This window comes from Nycticebus coucang, chromosome 7, assembly GCF_027406575.1.
Source record: "Nycticebus coucang isolate mNycCou1 chromosome 7, mNycCou1.pri, whole genome shotgun sequence".
Classification (NCBI taxonomy): Eukaryota; Metazoa; Chordata; class Mammalia; order Primates; family Lorisidae; genus Nycticebus; species Nycticebus coucang.
In genome coordinates, this window is record NC_069786.1 from 107,802,563 (window position 1) to 107,822,533 (window position 19,971).

A 19,971-nucleotide genomic window follows, 5' to 3' on the forward strand; every position below is an offset into this window, starting at 1 on the left:
TGAAGGCTGGGCACAATGGCTCACACCTATAGTCCCAGCACTTTGGGAAGCTAAGGTGGGAGGGCCACTTGAGGCCAGGAGTTGGAGACCAGCCTGGATAACATTGTGAGTCCCCATTTCCACAAAAAGAAAAAATAAGAAAAAAATCAAAACAAAATATTTTGATAACTGTATTTCCATACAGTTATTTCTTTTATAATCTTATACATTAAAATATTTTTTTCTATTAAAACAAAAATTCTATATATTTTATTTTCCATATTTAAATAGTATTCTGAGATGGGACCCATAGCTTTTAATGAGCTCTTAAAGGAGACTTGGCACCAGAAAGGCTAAGAACGCCCTAAGAAGGTAACACTAGAGTTGACTTCTGTTACATTGACTGTGTAGCATAAGTTTGGTAGGAGAATTCAAGCTCACTCCAGATACTTAAGTTTCCAATTAACGAATTCATAAAATAATAGAATGGTTACTGAATTATAGCAGAACATTTTCTCCTATCATTATGTACAAACTGCAAGTGAAACATTCTTTGATTTGGGGGGCTACATGCTCATAGTGCTGCAATAGTTAAATTAATTTCTGGTATGTCTCATCTCATTATAGACGCGTGCAGTAGTCTCTTTCAATTTTAAATTGAGCTTCAGGGAAGATTAAATACTTAGGTATTCCAGTTCGTAGAACATTTCTAGATCCATACAAATTAAACTTCCTCTGTCTAAATGACCCCAATCATTCTAATTTAACTAGCTGGAGCTTATTTTCTTTAACAGAGCCTGTCATGTTGAATCTTACCTATGGAGATGAACAGCATGCCAAATGGGCAATAAGTATTCCAGATGTTACCTTGCTGCTTTCCAGCAAACTTATTAATACAAGTCCATTGCTTCTTGTCTTTTCTTATCCTCGACCATTGCTGAGAATATAAGCTCCTTTTCTTCCCATTAATATCTGGAAACTTACAAGTACAGGAAACAAGTTGCTGCCGAGGAAGGTGATTTCTGTGAAAGCAGCTGTCCATCGTGAATGTGCATTAGGGACTCTTAGGGGCAATGTGAGGCTTGACGGGACTGAGGGTGGGAGAGAAGGAAGGAAGATATGCAGATGGGACAGAGCCCTAAGTTTGAGCCTGTGTGTGTGTGTGTATGTGTGTGTGTGTTTGTGTGTTGGGAAGACTAAGCATCAAAAAGAGCCATTTCATTTGCTTTTGGAAATAAGAGCAAAATGAGAAGAGCCACCGTAATAACAGGCACTCGGTGAAATGGACCTGCCCTAATTGGAGTGTGGCAGACGCCTACAGGCCTCTTGATCCTCACTCCACGTGCACTTCTGCCCCATCTGTCCCTGCAGCAGCCCCTCCAGACCTCCATGCAGCAGCTGACGTCCTGTGCTGGGAGTTTGTGTGTCAAGGAACTGTAAGAAGGTGCATTTGGTAGCAGAGGAAAGAACACTGGTGGCTGGACAGCACAGGAGCCTGGAAAGAGATTCAGAGCCCCAAAGATATAAGGCCTGATTTCAGAATGCTCTCTGCGTGAAAACATGCTTCTAAGGCTTACTGGAAAGACCGAATTTTTTTAGGTATAAGCAAATGAGATATTCAGAGATAGGAAAAGCCTAACAACAATAACAACAACAACAATAATGTAAATTACAAGTGTGCTAGAGTGATGGCTATAAGTCTCTTTTAAAACATTTTAGGTTTAATAAATTTTATGTCAATTTTCCCTCAATTAAAAAAATGGGATTTTTTTTTTTTAACTTTGCTTTTTCTCCATTCCATAATCTAAAGCCATGGAATGACCTTTGTATTTCTGAAAGTATAAAGGGATGGTTTAGTATTAGTCTGGAGAAAGAAGGGAGGTCTAAATCATGGGCAAAATGATACAAAGTTGTGATTTTTGGAAAACAGTTTCAAACAGGCATCATAACCCACATTAGAATATTCTTCTTTTTTTTTTAGAGACAGAGTCTCACCTTGTCACCCTCAGTGGAGTTCTGTGATGTCACAGCTCACAGCAACCTCCAACTCCTGGGCTTAGGCCATTCTCTTGCCTCAGCCTCCCGAGTAGCTGGGAGTACAGGTGCCTGCCACAATGCCTGGCTATTTTTTTGTTGCAATTTGGCTGGGGCCGGGTTTGAATCTACCACCCTTGGTATATGGGGCCGGTGCCCTACTCACTGAGCCACAGGAGCTCCCTTAATAATAATTTTTTTTTAACTTCATTAGCTGTGACAATGGCACTATGATTACACAGGACAATTTTTTTTTTTTTTTTTTTAGAGACAGAGTCTCACTTTATCACCCTTAGTAGAGTGCTATGGCATCACAGCTCAGAGCAACCTCCAGCTCTTGGGCCCAGGTGATTCTCTTGCCTCAGCCTCCGGAGTAGCTGGGAGTACAGGCACCCGCCACTACAGTACCTGGCTATTTTTTGTTGTTGCAGTTTGGCCAGGGCCGGGTTTGAACATGCCACCCTCAGTATATGGGGCTGGCGCCCTATCCATTAAGCCACAGGCACCGCCCCACATTTGAATATTCTTATACGTATAAATAGCTTTGTACTTCCATCACCTTTTATGAATTTGGCTCTAGCTAACAATAACTCGACATCCAGTTTAAATTGCTTTGAACTTCAAAGGAAAAAAAATTTAGTATCAATGTTCTGTTTGTTATTAAGTTAGTACTTGTAGCATTTTCAATATACCTGAATGGTTATATGGATTTTTTTGATGTAAACAACCATTTCCTCAAATGACAACAGATAAATAACATTCTGATGCAAATATTTTTCCTTCCTACCATCTTCATTAAATTTTCAAGTTCATTAACAATTAAAATTATTAAAGTGAGCTCTACTGACATCTGCTGGACAAAATCTATTTAATAACTAGATGATCTCAGTAAGTAGGTGGATACTTTCGACTAGTTTGGGAAGCAAAGCTATATCCAATGAAATAGAAAGTGAAACTAAGTTAACCATAAAATTATTAATTAGTATGTAATACATCCAAGTAAAGTTTTCTAAAGCCATTAGCCTAGCTGTTGAAATCCTATTTCAGTTTGATGGTTTGACACTTATTTTCCATGTGCCCCCTATGAGTTAGACACTGTTAACAGTGGGTCCATTCCAGACAACTGGATCCTCTCTGGCAGGAGTGGAGGGTCTGGCAGAGAAGATACATTGTTTATCTAAACAGACTATTTCTGAAGTGTTCTATCTAGGCTGCTTCCCTCTGCTTCCCCACAAAGGATTGTGCTGTACCCATTGTTCCAAGAGCATATTGGTGAAGGGAATGACCCAGATCATAATCATTGCATCCTTTAGGCAATATAGACATAGTGCTTTGGGCATTAGAGTTTTTTTGTGGAGGGGCGGTGCCTGTGGCTCAAAGGAGTAGAACACCGCCCCATATACCAGAGGTGGTGGGTTCAAACCCAGCCCTGGCCAAAAACTGCAAAAAAAATTTTTTTGTGGGCCTACAAATACCTGTGTACCTTTTAAAATACAAGAAGATAGACAACTGAAATCATTCAACTTTAAATGTCTGTGGAATATTTTAGTGTTAACCTCACTACTTTTTAAATTTAGTATTTATAAATTTTAGGTTAGATACCCACCCTCTTCAGGAAGTCCAGGTTAAGTGGGATGAGTTCCAAAAAAATCATAGCCAATTATTAAATGCACTAAGTGATGATTTATAGCTAAGTATTGTCAAAAGAAAAATTATAAATCTTTTTAATAAAAATTTGTAAGTATTTTATAGAAAAAAATAAAGTGAAATGTGCGTGCACTTGAATGTATTTGAGATGATGTGGGGAGCGCTTATCAGGGATTTTTAATAGCCTTATATTGAAGTAAGACTGAAGCTGGGCCAAGAGAAAAGGTTGGGATGTGCATGCACTGAAAGGAAGGGTGTGTTAGAGGCTAGGAGATGGTGAAGCATGAGCAAAAGCAGAGGTATGAATAGCTGTGAACAGAATTGGGGCAAAGGGATGACTGAGTCTGAAACAGTGGTTCTCAATTTGACTAGAAACAGAATCACCTGCGAGGCTTATAAAAATATGTTGTTGCTCCCTGACCCCAGAGCTTCTGCTCCTAAGGTTGGACCTTAGAAATTATATTTCTGACATATTCCAGGCAATGCAAATTTATGTTGCTGGTCAACATTGCACTTTGAAAAAAATCAATGGTCTGAGATAATATACAACTTTTTTGGCTTAAACATCTTAGAGGAGTGGGAGACAGAAAAGATGATGAATTTGACTTTTTTAAGGAAACAGAAGAAATCCACTAAAGCCAAGCCTACAGAAGATCTTTGAATATGCAAAATTAATCTAAAATTCATGTGCACTTTAAAATAGTGTACAATTTAGCACACAAACTTTATGTCCACTCTGTATGTCAATAAACCATGAAAGCAATTTCATTTTTCAAAGTTATAACATTTTCTTCTTTAAAAATCAACAGGAACCCAAATTAAATCATTGACACTATCTAATGTGCTAGTATTTGATAAAGCAGTGTGTGTTTTCCCCTGGTTTATAAATAATAAAATGGAATGTTTATTTATTATTAAACAATATTTTGAGGTCTTCTTCAAATTTCAGCTTGAAAATGACCAATCTAGCACTAACTTCTCATGTACAGCAAGTACTGTGATGCTCAAAGTGAGGAAGTGATTTTCAAGTGTATAGTTATAGTGCAGTATTATTAACTGTAAGCATATACTGTACAGCAGATCTCTAGGAATCTTTCTTTTTGCATGGCCCAAAGTCTATATCCATTGAGCTCCCAATTCCCCTCCTTCCAGCCCCTAGAAGGCATCATTCTGCTTTTTTCTTCTATGTATTTCACCATGTTAGATACTGCCTATAAATGGAGTCATGAGAAATTTGCCCTTCTATAACCGGCTTATTTCACTCAACATAATGTTGTCTGGTTCCATTAATGTTGTTGAGAATGGCAGGATGTTGTGACTATTCTAATCATGTACTAGGTACATGTACCACAATTTCTTTGCCCATTCATACATTGCTGGACACTTAGGTTGATTACAAATCTTGACCTCTGTGAATGGTGCTGATATTGGTACACATATTTCCTTTCTTTTGTATATAAAAGTGGTAGTGGAATTGCTGGGTCATATGGTTGCTCTATTTTTAGCTTTTTGATGACTCTCCATACTGTTCTTCATAGGGGCTGCCCTAATTTTCCCCTTGTCAGGCAGGTAATTTGCAAATAGTTTCTCCCATTGTGTTGGTAGTCTCTTCACATTGTTGACCATTTCCTTTGCAGTACAGATGCTTTTCAGCTTAACGTGATCCCCTTTGTACTATTTTACTTTGGTTGTCTGTGATTTGGGGGTATTACTCAACAAGTCCTTATCCAGAGCAACGTCCTGAAGTGTTTCCCCAATGTTTTCTTTTAGTAGTTTCATCATTTTAGATCTTAGATGTAAATCTTTAATACATTTTGATTTGATTTTTACCTATGGTAAGAGATAGGAAGGGGTCTAGTTTTATTTTTCTACATATGAACATCATTTTCCCTATTTGTTGAAGAGATTGTCCTTTCTCACAACATGTGTTCCTAGCTCTTTTGTAAAAGGTAAGTTCACTACAGATGTGTCTATTTCCAGGTTCTCTGTTCCGTTCCATTGGTCTATGTGTTTATTTTTGTGGGTACCATGCTGTTTGGGTTACCACAGTTCTATAGTATAATTTGAAGTCAGGTAATGTGATTCCTCTGATTTTTTTTTTCTTTTGGCTTAGGATGCCTTTGGCTATTCTGGGTCTTTTGCAGTTCCATATAAATTTTAGGATTCTTTTCTATATTTCTGTGAAGAATATCATTGGCATTTTGATGGGAATGTCATTGAATCTGTAGATTATTTTGATTAATATGAACATTAAAAAATATTGATAGTTCCAATTCATGATCATGGTATGTCTTTTTTTTTGGTGAGTGGGTGGGGAGGCTCCTGTCTTCCATTTCTTTCAATGTTTTACAATTTTCATTATAGAGATCTTTCACTTCTTTGGTTAAGTTTATTCCTAGCTTTTTAAATTAATTTTTAGCTATTGTAAATGGAATGTCTTTTTTTCCCCCCCAGAATGTTTATTGTTGGCATACAACAATGCCACTAATTTTGTATGTTAATTTTGTATACTGGAACTTTACTGATTTTGTTTATTGGTTCTAATAGTTGTTTTGTTCAGTATTTACATACCATACATATGCCAACAGGGAGAATCTTCTTTCTTTCCAATTTGGATGTTCTTTATTGGTTTTTCTTGGCTGATTGCTCTAGCTAGAACTTCCAGCACTGTGCTGAGTAACAATGGTGAAAATGGGCATCCTTGTCTTGTTCTAGATCTTAGATGGAAGGCTTGAATTATTTCCTCCTTTCAGTATGTTACTAGCTGTGGGTCTTTCATACATGGCTTTTATTGTGTTGAGGTAAATTTCTTCTATATTCAGTTTTTTGAGAGTTTTTATCATGAAGGAATATGGAATTTTATCAAATGTTTTTTCAGTACCAATTGAAATAATCATATTGTTTTTGTCCCTTGTTCTGTTAATATTCTGTATCACATCGATTGATTTGTGTATGTTGGATTAGCCATGCATCCTTGGGGTGAATCCCACTTGATCATGATGAATAATCTTATTAATGTGATGTTGAATATATTTTGCTGATATTTTTAATGTATATGGTAATTTTATGGTGTATAATACTTTTAATAGGCTGTTAATTTAGTTCATCAGTATTTTGTTGAGAGTATTTGCAACCACATTTATCAGGGATATTGGCCTGTAGACTTCCTTTCTTGTAGTACTTTTGTTGTCTGTGTAATGCCGGTCTCATAAAATAAGTTAGAATATATTCCTCCTCTTCAATTTTTGGAAGAGATTCAGAAGAATTGGCATTAATTATTTCTTATATGTTTGGTGGAATGCACCAGTGAAATCATCTGGTTCTGGGATTGTCTTTGTTGGGGGCGGGGGGTTCAGATTATAGAATCAATCATCCATCTTTTCAGTCTTAGTAGGACATATATTTATTGAAATTTATCCAATTATTCTCATTATCCAGTTATTAACATATTATTTTTTGGAGATAATTGTCTACTTTTTAGTTTTTACTTCTTGATATTTGATTATTTTTTATATTTATTTATTTTATTGTTTCAGGTTCATTGATGGGTACAAAGAATTAGGTTTCACTGTTTGCATTTGTTAGGTAAAGTCCCTCTTATAATTGTGTCCCACCTCTAAGAGGTCTGCATACACCATAACCTCTATCCCCCTCACAGTTCCCCTTCCCTCCTCCATTCTCCTGCCTCCACCTTCAATTGATTTTCGTTTTTCTCTTATTGACATATCATTATTGATAGTAATCCCTTGTTCTTTTAATTTCCATGACATCAGTTGTAATATCTCCTTTTTTACTTCTGATTTTGTCAGCTCTTTTCTTTGTTTTTAGTTAATTTAGCTAAATGTCAGTTTTGTTAATCTTTAAAAAAAAAACAAACAGTTCAAATGAGGATTTGAACTCCCTATTCTGCCATCTTGCAAATGTTACTGGTCAGCAACTCTATTTTTAATGGGGGAGGTGAAAATTTATAAGATGTAAAATGAAATATGTTGGGCATTCACTATTGTAAGTAGTACAAAATGCATATGTGAGTCATTTAAACTTAGATCAATTCTTTTTTTAATTATTCTGTCATTTATTTTCTTTCTTTACAAAACATCTAGGAAATATGCTTATGTGAACAGGTGTATAGGGATATTAATGATTACACTTACTTGTATCAGGTTTTCAATTTAGGAGTTGAAGAAATAAAGGGTTTTTCTTATTTCTAATGAAGTTTCCAAACTTCCTGTGTCAACCTTGTTCTTAAGCACTCAGGTGTCCTTGGGTAAATGACCTGAGGCACAATAAACCTACATTACTTTATGAAATTCTTTTTTTTTTTTTAAAAGTTGTTTTTAGGGCCGTGCTGTGGCTCAAGGAGTAGGGCTCTGGTCCCATATGCTGGAGGTGGCAGGTTCAAACCCAGCCCCGACCAAAAATCACAAAAAAAAAAAAAAAAAAGTTGTTTTTATTTATTTTAGGTGTGCAAGTGGCCTTTACTCTTTTTTTTTTTTTTTGTAGAGACAGAGTCTCACTGTACCGCCCTCGGGTAGAGTGCCATGGCGTCACACGGCTCACAGCAACCTCTAACTCTTGAGCTTATGCGATTCTCCTGCCTCAGCCTCCTGAGCAGCTGGGACTACAGGCGCCTGCCACAACGCCCAGCTATTTTTTTTTGTTGTTGCAGTTTGGCCGGGGCTGGGTTTGAACCTGCCACCCTCGGCATATGGGGCCGGCGCCCTACTCACTGAGCCACAGGCGCCACCCTACTTTATGAAATTCTTATATAGAAATCAGTGCAAATGGGAGATGATGACAAATAAAGGCATATGGCACCTCTGGTATACATTTACTTATAACATGCTAAACATTTTTTGAAAAAGGAATGAGATTGATCTGCTTTTATGTTAATATCTTTAAATATCTCTTTAAAGAGCTAGTTGGCTAATCTCAACTCCTTATAAATTTTAAGTGAGGGGCAAGAGTTTTACTTGTTCCCATTTAAGGCTTGATGATTCTAGATGGCTCAAATTAATTCTTCTTCTCTATGAGTCTAATCTTATTAGAAGCTTATGATTCTGGTTTGAAAAAATTCCAAATTATTGGTAAATTTTACATTCAAATTATAAACATGTATCTATTCCTGGTCCTTTTGAAATCATTAATACAGAAAATACCAGTGCCCTTCGCCTTGACATTGTATGGAATTATGTCACATGACAAATCAGACTCCAATCATTCTAGTTCTTTCGTGTTCTTGCTACTATTGCATATGGTCTTTGATTTCATATACACCAATCCGTTCTTCCAACTCAGCCAACTGCTGATGTTACTTTCTTTTTCTCTGGCTAGTTGGGATTCATAATCGGTAATCTAATCCCATGGTATTAAAAGTATAGCCAGCATAGGCATTATCTGGTGACTTGTTTTAAATGCAGACTTTGATCCAGATGGAATCCCACTTACTTTGGAGGCTGAGAGGATTGCTTGAGGCCAGGAGTTTGAGACCAGCCTGGGCTACACAGTGAGCCCGCATCTCTAAAAAATAAAAAAAAGAAATAACCAGTTGTGGTGGCCTGTGCTCAGAGGCACAACTATAGGATGCTGAACTTTAAAGTGGGAGGACTGCTTAAGTTCAGGAGTTCATGAGTAGCTTGGGTGATATAGCAAGACCTCATTTCTTTTAAAAAGAAGAAGAGGAAGCAGTAAGAAAGGGATTGAGGGAGGGAGGGAGAAGAAAAGGAATGCGGAATCTCAAGCCCCAGCCAAACTGCATTTTAGAATCATTTTAACAAGATCCGCAGGTAATTCATATGCACATTCACGGTTGAGGATTCCGGACTTCCCCGATTTCTTGATTTCTTCAACAATCTTCCTTGATGCTCGGACACTTGTATTTTCCCCTTTCATTACTCATCAAAAGCCAGACCTACTGTGGTTCGGTGTCACACGGAAATTACTTATTTGTAGTTATCCTCACATCTATAGTGTTTTGTGAGCAGATATCATTTTAATTTTCTAATCTTGAAGTTAATTGATACATAGTTGCTAATGACATAGTAGGACCTACGAACTATTTCTTCTAAAATATTTGCATCTTAGCAGAGGATTCCTGAAGGAAATGAATTTAGCTTAAATTATTAATAGTGGTTAATTCTGGGAGTTTGGGGGAAGTTCGTTAACAAGTGGAAGTAATTTTGGGGAGCAAGTGATTTTTTTTTCTCTTCAAATTTCCCTCCCATCCATTTGTACCACTTTGCCCATCACGAGGGTGGTAGTAATGAGAGAACTTTGAGTGCTCTGGGCTGGCGGAGTGGCTTTTAAATTGTGTTCCCCGACATGCAATTATCTCCAAATATAGACAGAAACTACAGGCCACATGAGAGACCAAACATATATTTAATTTATGGAACAAGGGAAAGAGTAGTAGGAGGGGCAATAGAAACATTAGAGTGTATTTCCTTGAAATTGATTGCCTCACCACCTGTCTTCACCAGACTGACAGTTGTCAGAGCAGGATGTCTATCTTATGGACACTGAGCCTCCAGCCAAGCGCTTTGCACACAGCTGTAACACGTTTAATAAATTTGGGGCATAAATGGTTTTAAAGCATTGATCATGGCCTTATTAATGAAGCAGCGTATCTGCAGCACACGAGCTGATACTTCCAGCAGTTGAGATTGCATCAGCGAGAGGGCGTGCATTTCTGAATGCTGAATCCTGAGAAAAGAATCAATATTAACCCTCGGCTTTCATAGTGAGCCACGCATTTTGTGAGTGAGAAATGCCTTTCTTAATATCCCCGCTCCATCAAAGCAGGTAAATTAGGCAACAGTGACACTGCTTGATTTTTAAGAGTCTTGTCATTCCCTACATAATGACTAAGTGCCTCACACATGCTTTCTCTATATATTTGTACAGTAGTAAAACATTAGCTGCATATTTAATTTCACGGTGGTGGTAATTTGCATGTGGATGAAATGTGAAATTAAACAGGTTGGCTATGAGCAGCGGACGTGCTAAGATTCATTTCTTAATCCTCATTATTTCATCTCTTGGCTTATTGTATTTGCTGCTTTCTCTTATTACTCCTGAAATTGTTGAGTAAGTCCCCGAGGATCCACTAGCACAAGGCTTCTGGAAAATAGTGCTTGGACAGTTCACATAATGGGACCAGTGAAGCCAACATGCTTGCCATTGTAAAAAAGCCAGTGTTCTCTTGCTTTGTTAATTGACTATAGCTTTAGAAAGAAGGGGAGAGCTTGGATGGGAAACAGAATGAGAAAGCAAATTTTCAGGGGACTGACTTGTAGGTTGTGCTCAGTTGAAGTGATGCTTGTAAGAATAGAGAATACATGAGAGTTTTAATGACATCAAATCCACAGTGGCAACTATTTGGGGCAAAATTATTTTGGACATAAAATTGCTATTCTCTTCTATTTAAAGAATATGAGGAGGAGTGAGGCAAAGGTCTTTTCTAGCACAGTTAGGAAAAAGCAACTCAAACTACCATAGGTAAGTCACAGGAGACAAATAACTTTTTTTTGTTTATGAGATTATAACTGTGGTGCAATTTAACATGTTTGTCCTTATTTTTCTTCTGTAGGCAGATAAGCCAGGAAGTGGTAAACTAGAGAATAGTGTTAGCTGGCCGGATCAGCTGAAGTTGCCCTTGTGGAGAGTTAGTAAGACCCCTCCACGCTTCATTTTGGAGTCTCTGTGACCTCTGCCAGGCACTGTCCTCTCCAAGCCTCATTGCCTGCATCTAAAGATTTGATATATCCATGCACACCTTATTCAAATGAGAGAAATAAAAATAACTGCATTTATCCTTGGTGTTATGAGTCATTCAATCAACAGACTAGGAGTATGAAGGGCATTTTAATCATATGTACCAGAGGACAAAATGTAATTTAGAGATGAAAACAAGTATTTTATAATTCAGCAAATCTTTATTGTGCTGAGTGACACTACTAGCTTGTGTCGTGAAAAGTAGTGGTACAAAGTCATCTCAAGTGATTCAGCAGAACTCCTTTCTGACCTCTTAATATATGTTTTATAATTATGCCTCATTTAATCCCCTTTTCAAAGTTCCTTTCAGAATTGGTCATCAGGGAAATCAGTTTCTCAAATTAGAGCTTTAGTTATTAACCACAGGGTGGATCTCATGTATGTGACGGTTAATAGACTACTGTGCTTGAAGCCTACTAGATTCCTCCTATTTCTACGTGTATAATAATATTTAAAAGTATTTTTCTCTTACAAATCTCTATTTTCAGACAGTAGAACAAATCCTGTTTGACTCAACAATGAAGTAAAAGGAGCAAGCTCTAGGGAATCAGTATATAGAGAAAAAGTGATCATTTGCAATCGAAGGAAAATATTTCTCCAGTTTGAAATTAAGCAAACAAAAACCATGTGACAATATAGAGTCTTAGTAAAATTTTATTGGGAACCATCAAATCAAATCCTTTACAGAACAAAGAAATACATATATCCCAGTCCTTCCATTAAAAGACAATATAACAGTAGACTCGGTTCTCTGAATATCCCATACACTTTGTCTTGTATCTATTAGAGAGAACTAGTTCTATAGCTTAGCAGTACAGAAAATACAGAATGGGGATGCTCTGACTTATTTAAGGGAAGCAGAAATAAAATAAGAATTCAGTATGAATGATAAAGCACTACACATGGGTTCTAGTAACGAAAGGAGTGTAGGAGTAAATATTCTCTTCAAGAATATTTTGAAATATTCTTTATATTACAAAATCTGCTAGTCAAAGGCAGGGCATCATCTTAAGATCATAGACAAATAATCAAATAACCTGAGGGAAGTGTGAAGGAGACAAAGTGTCTTTAGATCCACTTTTATCATAATTCTATCTACCATGGAGGCATTTGATGCCAATGACTTGGAATTGACATCAATGGTGAAAAGGGAGCCAATGACCGAGGATTAAAGACTAAAGCTCAGATGAGACCAACATCCAGTGGGATGGATGGAAATGGCCATGATGTTAACACTTTTCACATGAAAAATTAACCGCTTGCAATTTCTCAGAACCACACCAACAGAAACATGTAACAGGAAAAATGAACACTGCCTGACAACTCTGAAGATAACAGATCCTACTGAGTTTTCTAGGGGGAAACTTTTGGGAAGGTCTAAGTAGGAAGAAAAATCTCCCAGGGGAAAATGTAACAGAAACAGAACTGATTCTGGAGTTAAAGAAAGAGCTGACTCTTGAGACTGTGAGCGCTTAACGAATACCCAGTAAGACTGATAAGAGGAAACTCACGCCTAGACACAACTTGGTAAAATTTTCCAATTTTAGTGATAAAGAGAAAATCTTAAGGGCTTCCAGAGAGAGAAAAGAGAGAACCTACCGAGGAACAAGGATCAGACTGACAGCAGATTTATCACTGGACATTCTGGATGCCAGAAGTAAATGGAGTGCTGTCCTAAGAGTCCTGCAGGATAAAGTCTTTAAACCTGAAATTCTTACTTATTTATTTATTTATTTTTATTAAATCATAGCTGTGTACATTAGTATGATCATGGGGCACCATACACTTGGTTCACAGATCATTTGACACATTTTCATCACACTAGTTATCATAGCTTTTGTAGCATTTTCTTAGCTATTTTGCTAAGACCTTTATATTCCACATGTACTAGGATTCACATATAGCCTTGTAAGATGCACCACAGGTGTAATCCCATTAATCCCCCTCCCTCTACCTCCCTCCCCCCTCCCTCCCCTCCCTTTCCCCCTTCTCCCTATTCTTAGGTTATAACTGGGTTATAGCTTTCATGTGAAGGTCCTATATTAGTTTCATAATAAGGGTGAATACATTGGGTACTTTTTCTTCCATTCTTGAGACACTTTACTAAGAAGAATATGTTCCAGCTCCATCCATGTAAACATGAAAGAGGTAAAGTCTCCATCTTTTTTAAGGCTGTATAATATTCCATGGTGTACATATACCACATTTTATTAATCCATTCATGGATCGATGGGCACTTGGGCTTTTTCCATGACTTAGCAATTATGAATAGGGCTGCAATAAAGATTCTGATACAAATATCTTTGTTATGGTGTGATTTTTGGTCTTCTGGGTATATGCCCAGTAGAGGGATTACAGGATTGAATGGCAGATCTATTTTTAGATCTCTAAGTGTTCTCCATATCTCTAAACCTGAAATTCTATATCCAGCCAAACTGGCATTTGATTTTCAGGGTAAGTGAAAGACATTTCTTGATTTTGAAGAATTTAGGAAGTCTATTTTTTTGTATACCCTCTTTGAAAGAATTACTGGAGAATACATTTTAGCAATATAGGGTGACAACAAACACACGTGCATGTAATATGCTTTCCTCCCACCAACATACACACCCAAAAATCAAGTAAAAGCAGAAAATAAAACAACTCTGAACCAGAAGGATGGACAGCTAACCAATATATTTCAGGATGTGGGGAAAGAAGGTTCAGATACTACACCTAGATGTTGGTGAAATTTTTTAAAAATAGACTGCTTTGAAGGTAGTGAGTTATTTCAATTATTGTTCAGTTAGGATGCCTTGTTACTACTCGTTCCCTCCTTCTCACAACTGCACCTGATTAATCTTAAAAAAATGACAACAGTAACCATCCTAGCTCAAGCAGGAGTACACTTTCTATATCACCTGTGAGATGGGACTCTGTCAATGGAACTTGTTGACACGGGGGAAAGCAGTAGAAAAGGATGGGATGAGGTGGCGCGATTAGTCCAAGTAGAAAAGACAGAAAGGTGGAACTCAACAAAGGGATATTTCACAAATGGTATCGTTTATCATGATGTGAATCTTGAAGTTTTGTATTAAATCTTTTTCCTTTGGGGGTGAAAAAAGAAACAGAACTAAAACAAAGATGCCAATTCCCTTCAAAACTAAGACAGCTAGTGCAAAAGGTGCTCTGGTCACCAGTTAGGGGACTGGTCTCAGCACTGTAGCTTTGCCTGAGTTTAAAATCCCACCAAAACCTTTTTTAGCTCTCAAGCATAAATAAAAGAATGACACAGATATGAAATCTTTACAGTTTAATATATCCCAAATAGCTAAGAAAACCCTTTGAATCATATTTGTGTTGATGAATTTCTTAATGGATGACAGAAACTAAACCGAAATTCAGATACTAACAAAATCTTATTTGAAATGTTCTTCTCCTGCCTTGATGTCTTCCTGGGGTTAAATTAATCAAAATGCATGGAGGAACATCACGATGAAGTGTCCTCTGGTTCAGAGAGACTGTCTTGTTCTTTTCCCTTCTGTTAAATAACTATAGTAGCTAAAAGGACAGGCACAGTATAATTCAGACATTTAGCTAACAAAATGAGCTCTGTTCTTTTAAGTTGGACATGCAGCCAAAGGTATTTTAGCTTTGCTTCTGATTGCAAATGCTGACATCATTGATTGGAAACTTTCACGGGAAGGTGTAGCTTGCACACAGCTTACTAGCAGCACTGGAGGAATGTGAGAGGCACAACGTAGACCCCAACATACACAACTCGCAGAAAGAGCAAGCTAATCCCAGGAACTGAGCAGGGGGCTGCTTTTTAGAGCCTACTGTCAGTGGCCTTTAAAGGGTTAGATGATTTCCAATAATATTAGCTATTTTGGTGCTAAATGGAAAATAATAAGAGGACTGCTACCCACAGGAAACAGCATAGAGTCAGAGGGGATTTGGTTCAAAGTTCCCTTAAAAAATAGCATGTTTTTATGACCAAGAGAGCCATTAAACAGGCACATTAAAAACTCTTAGACCCTGTTTGTTTTGAAACTGCAAATTTTCCAAAATTAGTCAAAAAGAGATAAAACAGGACTGAGAAGGAGTAGAAGTAGGAGCTGATAAGTCAAAACATTTGTACAGAATTTGAAGCAGCAGGAAATGAGTCTTCATCTACCAAATAAAACCCAATTCTGTGGTCTCAGAACTGGGCCACTGTTAAGCCTAGGATATGCACAGATCCATTTATTCTAAGCATGAACTCTGGCTAATACCTCTTAAAGAAACAGCATTTCTATCAAAAGCTTAGTATCCCTGTTCATGTTGCTGGCTACAAAGCATTCCCCTTCTTGTCCCTTTGTAAAAACAAAAGTAGAATGCTACACTATTTAGTGAAAAGACCAATGTTCAGAAAAATTGATAGAAAGAAAAGGTATTTGGAAAATGGCTTATGCCAAGCAGTCAGTACTAAAGCATAGTCACCATAAAGTAAGTAAAATACAAGTTGAAGTTTAGAAGGTTAGTCAAACAGAGTAGGCTGCTCAGAGGATATCCATATACAGAAAACTAGCTTCCGGATTTTTTATGACTACAGAAAAACAAATTTGAATAAATAGTTTCAAAATACACTAGATTGTTTTAGAGAAAACAGTAACTGTTATTTTTAGCTTATCTTGAACTAACCTTTAAAAGAGAATTTTCACAAGGACCACCATGTTTTTAGAAGTTTTTGTTTATAATGTTGGCTTATGAAACCTAGATGCCTCACTGACAAAGGCAAATTTGAAAGTACGATCACCTCTAGTCCACACAGACATCATGAATTTAAAAATTGGTATTTAGGTCTCCAGTCCAGTTTTTAATTTATATTATATTATATGGAATTTTTCCCATGGAAGCAACAAAGGTATATTTTTGTCCCTTTTCATAATCAACCACCTAAGAGAAAATTCATAAAACTACCTACCCTCCTGTTAAAGGAAAAATATTAAAAAGAAGAGGTAGAGGGCAATTTCTAACAACAGTCACATATTTATCTCCTTTTATAGTTAGTTTCTTTTGAAGATTTTTAGAATAGTAACAGTTATATTCATAAACTTAAAATCATAAATTCAGAAATCTTAAATAAGATTTCTTCTAAGTTCTGAAATATACATATATGGCCTCAAAATGCTATTGTCTATCATCTAGGAAGTAGAAGTAAATGATCAGAAAAGGAAATGAACTAAAGATAAATTTGGAAAAAAAAATCTAAGTCAAGTTTGCATTTTGTCTCTGTGTTTCCTTGAATAGCAACAAAAGCAGTTAGCCCGGTTTGCGTGTACAGAAAGGGTCATGCAGAGTTGTGGGGCACGCTTTCCTCTTACAGTTCAAACGCAGGGAATTTGGCTTTCGTGGGGACTAGCAGGTCAGCCAGGAAATATATTGTTCCAGCCATTCCTGAAGAAAGAGAAAGAAGCAAAAGTTAGTATACCAAAGACTCTATTTTATAGAATGGGTCAGTTTTTTTTACTATACATTACAATATCAATGGTAATTTAAAATAAGGGGAATCTGTCTATATTTCTCCACATTTACACTGCAGTTCACCAGTAGAAGAGATCACTGGGTGTTCAGCCTTTATGTTTAGGTACAAGATGGGAGAGAGAATAACCCAGACACGTTCAAGCGACAGCCCTGCCCTTGACCATATGTGAGCTCCTTCACCATGACACTGTGGGCCACAGAACTTGCCTAAGCCTCAGTTTCTTCATCTGTTACATGGGGGTAGTAAAGCCTGAATGTTATTCCTGAAATGATTGATCTCATCTTCAAAACACCTTGCCTCATAATTGGGATTCATGATTACGACTACTAGTATTAGGTCTGTGGTGGTATGTGTACTAAATGGTTGGTAATACTGACTTCTCATGTTAGGAAGTAAGTAGCTTAAACAGTAACTATAAAGTTGATTCTTTGATGAAATGCAAATTCAAACATATTAATGACCAAGCAGAGAAGTAGATGCTGACCTTAGAAGGCAAATGCGTAAAATGTGAAAAATACCTTCAAAGAGGGAGAAGGGGGTGTCCGGTGTTCTGCACCCGTGCTCTCCGTACTCTAAGCACCATTCAGCAAACTGGAAACGAGGCCAAGCTAAATTAGTATAGTGATTTCTTTCATAGACTCCCCAAAGTTAGCTTGTCTCTACCAATTACTCCGAAAAGTCAAAAACTACTTTCAAGTCAGAAAAAAGGGATTGATGCAGAGAAAGGGATAGTCTGAAAGAGAATATCCATGTTACATAAGAGAAATTTAATAAGCTATCTGAGCCACCTATCTCCAAAGTTATTAAAGAAGAAAGGAACAAAATTATCCTGTATCTTTCTTTTTTTTCTCCCATAAATGCTGTTAAGTAGAATTATGTCCCTTTAAAATGATGCTAATTTCACTGAAAGGCTTTTGAAGATTTTTCTTAACAGTGTTTGTTATCTAGAGACCTATGGTTTTAGTAATAAACTAATTAAATCAGATGAATTAGAGCCCTTTTTCCAACCTCCTGGAAGAGCTACCATCCACCGGGCAGTTTTGGCTCCTACCTTACAGGCCCTGTATAGGTACTTCATGTCCTGGGTGAGGTTGTAGAGGTTCAGGAAGGCGTAGGCATTCCCGGCAGTGCCATGGCACAGCCCGTATCCCTTCTTCAGCAGCCCATATTGCCAGATCACATCGGCACACTGATAGGCATCACAGAGATACTTTTCCTCTTTGAACACCTAGAGTCAAAGGACATACATTTTAATACATGAGATATCAAAGAAAGTTCTAATGACATTCTTTCCTGATAGGTAAGCAGGAGTGATGGGACAGGTGGAGAGGTGGCTTGACAATAAAGGGTTAGGGATTTAGTGACAGAGAGATGTATTATATTGATGATGACAAATTACTAAAATTCACTAATTTTGCTCTTTTATTCATTATTATTATTATTATCTTTTAGAGATGAGGCCAGGGTGGTCTCAAACTTTTGGGTGCGAGTGATCAGCCTCACTAGTGGCTGGGATTATAGGCACAAACCACTGTGCCTAGGTAGTTTTGTGTTGTTTTAAATAATTGGGTATAATCTTGTATGTACAGTCTAAGTTTTATGAATGTGTTTGGTTTAGGTATGTAGGTATTATTATTATTTTTTTGCAGTTTTTGGCCGGGGCTGGGTTTGAACCTGCCACCTCCAGCATATGGGGACGGTGCCCTATTCCTTGCTGTTATCAACAGTAACTTTCCAAGGAATATATGCTACATTTTCTGGCAACTGTGATGCCCTTGCTACTAGAAAGTTTCTTTACACACTGGAGAAAGATCTGTTATTTATTAATAGGCAGATTGACTATAAAGCACCAGAACTTCAGAAAAATGGAGCTAGATCTTTACAATCTTTTGTTGTCTTCCGTATCTTGATCAAAGACTTAAGCAACAGTCTGAGTATGTTTAATATCTTACTGAAATCTAGGTGTCCAAAAATATAGGATAAGGCAGTTTTAACAGTTTTTCTTTTATACCTACTTTCTGAAATGTAGAATTTGTTATATCAAAAGTTTGTTTAGTTATGACATGCCAGTGCCTATGCAGTCTATAGATTTTTAATTTGTTGATCTGGCACCATGGATATCTCTTAGTTTACTTTTTTTTAAAATTAAAAACCTTTTCACCCCTTGATTGTGGCTCTGCTACATCATACTTCTTAAGATATTTATATATTTTTTATTGTAGCAAAACATGCACAATGTATTTTAACCATTTTTAAACATACAATTCAGTAATACTAATTACATTCACAATGTTGTAAACCATCATCACCATTTGTAAGACTTTTTCATCATACCAAAAGAAACTCTGTACCCACCAAACAATAAATACGAAAACAAACTCTGTACCCACTAAACAATAAATCTCCATTTCCAGTTTTCCCCATGACTCTGCTAACCTCTCTCCTACTTTCTATTTACCTATTCTCAATACCCCATATTAACCATCACAGCATAGAAGTGAATCATAAGTACTAGTCCTTCTGTGACCAGCTTATTTCACTTAGCGTAATGTTTTCAAGGTTTTCTCATCCACATTGATGTGTGTATGAGAATTTTTTTTTATGACGGAATAATATTCCATTGCATGTATACATAGACCACATTTTCTTTATCAGTTCATTTGTTGATGGACACTTACTTTTACATTTTGGCTATTGAGAATATGCTGCTATGAACACTGGTGTACTGTATATGTTTGACTCCTTGTTTCAGTTCTTTTGGGTGTATACCTAGGAGTGGAATTGCTGGATTACATACTGGATCCTAAATAAACATAATTATATGTTTAATTTTTTTGAGGAACTACCAAACTGTTTTCCATAGCAGTTGTACCATTTTACATTCCAACCAACAATGCATGAGAGTTCTTCCTATTTTTAACCGAGCTTCTAGGATACTTACCTTGTGTCTGCAACTGATACTATAATCTTGGCTAGTCTGTCAGTGAAATAGTCTCTCACTCTGTGAAATAATGTCTACTATGTATGGCACA

At 36.9% G+C, this 19,971-nt stretch overlaps 1 protein-coding gene across 3 annotated transcripts in view; it reads right to left on the reverse strand.

Annotated features, from left to right (window-relative positions):
* Window positions 1-16,676: 16,676 nt before the first annotated feature.
* Window positions 16,677-19,971, reverse strand: part of LANCL1 (LanC like glutathione S-transferase 1) — a 36,578-nt gene continuing 33,283 nt past the window's right edge. For all 3 annotated transcript variants that reach the window (XM_053597157.1, XM_053597159.1, XM_053597156.1), the window contains 3 exons: window positions 17,991-18,167; window positions 17,458-17,530; window positions 16,677-16,851 (listed from right to left, as the gene is read on the reverse strand). In XM_053597157.1, coding sequence (XP_053453132.1) covers window positions 16,775-16,851; window positions 17,458-17,530; window positions 17,991-18,167 — 327 coding nt within the window. In that variant the 3' untranslated portion in view covers window positions 16,677-16,774. The remainder of the gene's footprint in view (window positions 16,852-17,457; window positions 17,531-17,990; window positions 18,168-19,971) is intronic.